Genomic DNA, 6,562 nt, shown 5'->3' with positions numbered 1-6,562 from the left:
AAGGTGGCTTTACGTGGTATTGTAAATATGGACGGGCACATTGGGCCACTGGAGTGTCCCACTAGTGGCACCAGTGGCGTTATTGTGCCGCAGACGCCTTGCTAATTTGCCCGAGGAGGAATAAAAATATTTCTCCGTACACCACCCTTGGAGAGGCGTAAGATTTTGGTGCTTTCCCAAGTTTACATCATTAAATAAATATGGGGCTGCATTAAATCACATTGCGTGGGAAAACCCGCCCCAATGCCCATGGAAAGCCCCCTGACGCAGAGTAAGACAACGCAACGACCTGCTCTGCCTTCCCATACCCCATGTCCATGAGGCCATTCAAGGCCACGTAAAGTGGCTTTACGTGGCCTCGTAGATATAGCTGAGAGGCTTGCACCACCGAAGCTCAAAAACAGTGACACAACAGCACCACAGGCCTCTTGTAAAGATGCCCCATGGTCTGTGGAAACCCTAACAGTGAAGAACGTGTTCAGGTTTGTGGGGAACATGCAGAATGTCTCCATCTATTTCCAGTGAGTCCACTGGATACCCGGCCATGGATTACGTCACACATCCCATAAATTGAGAATATTCAAGTTCCAGATGCTTTAAAGTGGAGATGCTGCCCTGAGTCGGGTCGGGCGTGCAGAGTGAATTATCTGAGGGGTGGGGTGTCATGTTGGGGGCTCATCCGTCTGTAATGTTGCGGTGACTGAAGTATGAACGTCTGCATCAGCCCTCTCCGGTTACCTCCAGGCCCGAGGCCCCGGGGTTACCTCCGATTAATCTTCCCCTTGTAACACTCGGTAATTTGCCATTACGAAGCCTATTTAGCTCTGGGGCCCCCGGGGTGGGAGTCAGGCCGGGCCCAGAGCGCCTCTTACAGGCCTGGCTGGCTTCGAGGAGGCCTTGGCCTCGTAAACAAGGCCCGGCTCAGCCGACAGGTACTTACAGGGCTCCCAGATCAGGGGGGGCTCGGGCTAAAGAAAACAGGGAAGATTAATGGGGGGCCCGGGGTGCTCTTTCATCTCTGAGCCTCCTGTGGCCAATTAGGGGAGGGGAGGGGGCTCAGTGCTCATCAGCCCTTGGAGAGGCAAGAAGAGGGCACGGGGGGAGGGGGGCTGCTCCCCACAGCCACCTCGACATATCTAGTCCCAAGAAGATGCTAAAAGACAGTCATACAGGGACCGGCGCCACTGCTCCTGCTGCACGAAGGATGGGTATGCCCACCATTCCCCCCGGCGTCAAACTCGACCTATTTGCCCAGCTGTTGATTTGTCCCTCTCCTGTTGACACTTATAGACAGTGTGTGCTTTTCACCTTCAGCGGACAGTGTGTGCTTTTCACTTTTAGTGCTATTTCCACTGGTAGAAGTGGATAGAGTGTGCTTTTCACTTTCAGTGTTACTTTCTCTAGTAGAACTGGACGGTGTGTGCTTTTCACTTTCAGTGTTATTTTCACTGTTAGAAGTGGACGATGTGTGCTTTTCACTTTCAGTGTTATTTTCATTGGTAGAAGTGGACGGTGTGTGCTTTTCACTTTCAGTGTTATTTTCATTGGTAGAAGTGGACGGTGTGTGCTTTTCACTTTCAGTGTTATTTTCACTAGTAGAAGTGGACAGTGTTTGTTTTCCACTTTCAGTGTTATTTTCACAGGTAGAAGTGGACAGTGTGTGCTTTTCACGTTCAGTCTTATTTTCTCTACGAGAAGTGGACAGTGTGTGCTTTTCAATTTCAATGTTATTTTCACCAGTAGAAGTGGACAGTGTTTGTAGTTCACTTTCAGTGTTATTTTCACTAGTAGAAGTGGGCAGTGTGTGCTTTTCACTTTCAGCATTATTTTCTCTAGTAGAAGTAGACAGGGTGTGCTTTTCACTTTCACTGTTATTTTCTCTAGTAGAAGTGGACAGGGTGTGCTTTTCACTTTCAGTGTTATTTTCACTAGTAGAAGTGGATAGAGTGTGCTTTTCACTTTCAGTGTTACTTTCTCTAGTAGAACTGGACGGTGTGTGCTTTTCACTTTCAGTGTTATTTTCACTAGTAGAAGTGGATAGAGTGTGCTTTTCACTTTCAGTGTTACTTTCTCTAGTAGAAGTGGACAGTGTGTGCTTTTCACGTTCAGTCTTATTTTCACTACGAGAAGTGGACAGAGTGTGCTTTTCAATTTCAACGTTATTTTCACCAGTAGAAGTGGACAGTGTTTGTAGTTCACTTTCAGTGTTATTTTCACTAGTAGAAGTGGGCAGTGTGTGCTTTTCACTTTCAGTGTTAATTTTTCTCTAGTAGAAGTGGACAGGGTGTGCTTTTCACTTTCACTGTTAAAAGTGGACAGGGTGTGCTTTTCACTTTCAGTGTTATTTTCACTAGTAGAAGTGGAAAGAGTGTGCTTTTCACTTTCAGTGTTACTTTCTCTAGTAGAACTGGACGGTGTGTGCTTTTCACTTTCAGTGTTATTTTCACTGTTAGAAGTGGACGATGTGTGCTTTTCACTTTCAGTGTTATTTTCATTGGTAGAAGTGGACAGTGTGTGCTTTTCACGTTCAGTCTTATTTTCTCTACGAGAAGTGGACAGTGTGTGCTTTTCAATTTCAATGTTATTTTCACCAGTAGAAGTGGACAGTGTTTGTAGTTCACTTTCAGTGTTATTTTCACTAGTAGAAGTGGGCAGTGTGTGCTTTTCACTTTCAGTGTTAATTTTTCTCTAGTAGAAGTGGACAGGGTGTGCTTTTCACTTTCACTGTTAAAAGTGGACAGGGTGTGCTTTTCACTTTCAGTGTTATTTTCACTAGTAGAAGTGGATAGAGTGTGCTTTTCACTTTCAGTGTTACTTTCTCTAGTAGAACTGGACAGTGTGTGCTTTTCACTTTCAGTGTTATTTTCACTGTTAGAAGTGGACGATGTGTGCTTTTCACTTTCAGTGTTATTTTCATTGGTAGAAGTGGACGGTGTGTGCTTTTCACTTTCAGTGTTATTTTCACTAGTAGAAGTGGACAGTGTTTGTTTTCCACTTTCAGTGTTATTTTCACAGGTAGAAGTGGACAGTGTGTGCTTTTCACGTTCAGTCTTATTTTCTCTACGAGAAGTGGACAGTGTGTGCTTTTCAATTTCAATGTTATTTTCACCAGTAGAAGTGGACAGTGTTTGTAGTTCACTTTCAGTGTTATTTTCACTAGTAGAAGTGGGCAGTGTGTGCTTTTCACTTTCAGCATTATTTTCTCTAGTAGAAGTAGACAGGGTGTGCTTTTCACTTTCACTGTTATTTTCTCTAGTAGAAGTGGACAGGGTGTGCTTTTCACTTTCAGTGTTATTTTCACTAGTAGAAGTGGATAGAGTGTGCTTTTCACTTTCAGTGTTACTTTCTCTAGTAGAACTGGACGGTGTGTGCTTTTCACTTTCAGTGTTATTTTCACTGGTAGAAGTGGACAGTGTGTGCTTTTCACTTTCAGTGTTATTTTTATTAGTAGAAGTGGACAGTGTGTGCTTTTCACTTTCAGCGTTATTTTCACTGGTAGAAGTGGACAGTGTGTGCTTTTCACTTTCAGCGTTACTTTCACTGGTAGAAGTGGACAGTGTGTGCTTTTTACTTTCAGTGTTATTTTTATTAGTAGAAGTGGACAGTGTGTGCTTTTCACTTTCAGCGTTATTTTCACAGGTAGAAGTGGACAGTGTGTGCTTTTCACTTTCAGTGTTATTTTCACTAGTAGAAGTGGACAGGGTGTGCTTTTTTACTTTCAGTGTTATTTTTATTAGTAGAAGTGGACAGTGTGTGCTTTTCACTTTCAGCGTTATTTTCACAGGTAGAAGTGGACAGTGTGTGCTTTTCACTTTCAGTGTTATATTCGCTAGTAGAAGTGGACAGGGTGTGCTTTTCACTTTCAGTGTTATTTTCACTGGTAGAAGTGGACAGTGTGTTCTTTTCCCTTTCAGTGTTATTTTCACTGGTAGAAATGGACAGTGTGTGCTTTTCACTTTCAATGTTATTTTCACTGGTAGAAGTGGACAGTGTGTGCTTTCCACTTTCAGTGTTATTTCATTAGTAGAAGTGGACAATGTGTGCTTTTCATTTTCAGTGTTATTTTCATTAGTAGAAGTAGACGGTGTGTGCTTTTCACTTTCAGTGTTATTTTCACTCTTATAAGTGGACAGTGTGTGCTTTTCTCTTTGAGTATTATTTTCACTGGTAGAAGTGGACGGTGTGTGCTTTTTACTTTCAGTGTTATTCTCACTGGTAGAAGTGGACAGTGTGTGCTTTTCACTTTCAGTGTTTTTTTTACTGCTAGAAGTGGACAGTGTGTGCTTTTCACTTTCAATGTTATTTTCACTGGTAGAAGTGGACAGTGTGTGCTTTTCACTTTCGGCGTTATTTTCACTGGTAGAAGTGGACAGTGTTTGTTTTTCACTTTCAGTGTTATTCTCACTGGTAGAAGTGGACAGTGTGTACTTTTCACTTTCAGTGTTATTTTTACTAGTAGAAGTGGACGGTGTTTGCTTTTCACTTTCAGCGTTATTTTTACTGGTAGAAGTGGACAGTGTGTGCTTTTCACTTTCAGCGTTATTTTCACTGGCAGAAGTGGACAGTTTGTGCTTTTCACTTTCAGTGTTATTTTCACTAGTGGAAGTGGACAGTGTGTGGTTTTCACTTTCAGCGTTATTTTCACTGGTAGAAGGGGACAGTGTGTGCTTTTCACTTTCAGCGTTATTTTCACTGGTAGAAGTGGACAGTGTTTGTTTTTTACTTTCAGTGTTATTCTCACTGGTAGAAGTGGACAGAGTGTGCTTTTCACTTTCAGTGTTATTTTTACTGATAGAAGTGGACAGTGTGTGCTTTTCACTTTCAGTGTTATTTTCACTAGTAGAAGTGGGCAGTGTGTGCTTTTAACTTTCAGTGTTATTTTCACTAGTAGAAGTGGACAGTGTTTGTTTTTCACTTTCAGTGTTACCTTCACTAGTAGAAGTGGACATTGTGTGCTTTTCACTTTTAGCATTATTTTCACTAGTAGAAGTGGACGATGTTTGCTTTTCACTTTCAGCGTTATTTTCACTAGTAGAAGTGCACGGTGTTTGCTTTTCACTTTCAGTGTTATTTTTACTGGTAGAAGTGGACAGTGTGTGCTTTTCACTTTCAGCGTTATTTTCACCAGTGTTATTTTCACTAGTGGAAGTGGACAGTGCGTGCTTTTCACTTTCAGCGTTATTTTCACTAGTGGAAGTGGACGGTGTTTGCTTTTCACTTTCAGCGTTATTTTCACTGGTGGAAGTGGACGGTGTTTGCTTTTCACTTTCAGCGTTATTTTTACTGGTAGAAGTGGACAGTGTGTGCTTTTCACTTTCAGCGTTATTTTCACTGGTAGAAGTGGACAGTGTGTGCTTTTCACTCTCAGCGTTATTTTCACTGGTAGAAGTGGACAGTGTTTGCTTTTCACTTTCAGCGTTATTTTCACTAGTAGAAGTGGACGGTGTTTGCTTTTCACTTTCAGCGTTATATTTACTGGTAGAAGTGGACAGTGTGTGCTTTTCACTTTCAGCATTATTTTCACTAGTAGAAGTGGACAGTGTGTGCTTTTCACTTTCAGCGTTATTTTCACCAGTGTTATTTTCACTAGTGGAAGTGGACAGTGTGTGCTTTTCACTTTCAGCGTTATTTTCACTGGTAGAAGTGGACAGTGTTTGTTTTTCACTTTCAGTGTTATTTTCACTGGTAAAAGTGGTCGGTGTGTGCTTTTCACTTTCAGTGTTATTTTCACTGGTAGAAGTGAACAGTGTTTGTTTTTCACTTTCAGTGTTCTTTTCACTAGTAGAAGTGGTCGGTGTGTGCTTTTCACTTTCAGTGTTATTTGCACTGGTAGAAGTGGACAGTGTGTGCTTTTCACTTTCAGCGTTATTTTCACTGGTAGAAGTGGACAGTGTTTGTTTTTCACTTTCAGTGTTATTTTCACTGGTAGAAGTGGTCGGTGTGTGCTTTTCTCTTTCAGTGTTATTTTTAATAGTAGAAGTGGACAGTGTGTGCTTTTCACTTTCAGTGTTATTTTCACTGGTAGAAGTGAACAGTGTTTGTTTTTCACTTTCAGTGTTCTTTTCACTAGTAGAAGTGGACAGTCTGTGCTTTTCACTTTCAGTGTTTTTTTCACTAGTAGAAGTGGATAGTGTGTGCTTTTCACTTTCAGTGTTATTTTCACTAGTAGAAGTGCTTAAACACCCCCCAACCCTGCGAGGCGTAAGTGCACAGGACCGAAGGCTGGCTGATGGCGCCACCTGTGACATTGGGACAGAGGGAAACTATGGGGGTTAGGGAATGTTTTTCGGTTCAAAGATGGATGACCTTTAGGGGCGGTGAAGGGTTTTTAGGGGTCTGGGATGGGTGCTCTTTAGGAGGGGATTTCAGGGGTCAAGGATGGATATTGTTTAGGGGAGATGATGATGATGGGTTTCTAGGGTTCAAGGACGTTGGTAAAATATCCTCATCGCGCTCAGGGGAGGTGAGGGTGTTTTTAGGATGAGGCAATTAGAGGCTTTCCTAGGGTTCAGGATGGGCAGAGTTTAGGGGGTAGAAAGGGATATTAGGGTTCAGGGATGAG

At 42.4% G+C, this 6,562-nt stretch overlaps 1 protein-coding gene across 1 annotated transcript; it reads right to left on the bottom strand.

Annotated features, from left to right (window-relative positions):
* Positions 1 to 1,243: 1,243 nt before the first annotated feature.
* On the bottom strand, positions 1,244 to 6,248 carry LOC138287950 (fap1 adhesin-like). The gene is made up of 3 exons (XM_069229028.1): positions 4,948 to 6,248; positions 2,394 to 4,836; positions 1,244 to 2,266 (listed from the first exon to the last, which is right to left on the bottom strand). The coding sequence occupies exons 1-3, from the start codon at positions 6,246 to 6,248 to the stop codon at positions 1,244 to 1,246; spliced, it is 4,767 nt and encodes a 1,588-aa protein (XP_069085129.1).
* Between the last annotated feature and the right edge of the window lie 314 nt (positions 6,249 to 6,562).

The sequence above is a fragment of the Pleurodeles waltl genome, chromosome 1_1 (genome assembly GCF_031143425.1).
Source record: "Pleurodeles waltl isolate 20211129_DDA chromosome 1_1, aPleWal1.hap1.20221129, whole genome shotgun sequence".
Classification (NCBI taxonomy): Eukaryota; Metazoa; Chordata; class Amphibia; order Caudata; family Salamandridae; genus Pleurodeles; species Pleurodeles waltl.
The sequence above is the reverse complement of the archived record's forward strand: the minus strand, read 5'-3'. Positions and strand labels throughout refer to the sequence as shown.

What these genes read in the sequence shown, in the direction of transcription:
- LOC138287950 (XM_069229028.1), bottom strand. Translation starts at nt 6,248, where the DNA reads ATGTCACAGGTGGCGCCATCAGCCAGCCTTCGGTCCTGTGCACTTACG. An exon ending in AAAAGTGAAAAGCACACAAT is followed by an intron (nt 4,837 to 4,947) that starts GTCCACTTCTAC and finishes CACTTCTACTAG; the next exon opens with TGAAAATAACACTGAAAGTG. An exon ending in GTCCAGTTCTACTAGAGAAA is followed by an intron (nt 2,267 to 2,393) that starts GTAACACTGAAA and finishes CACTTCTACTAG; the next exon opens with AGAAAAATTAACACTGAAAG.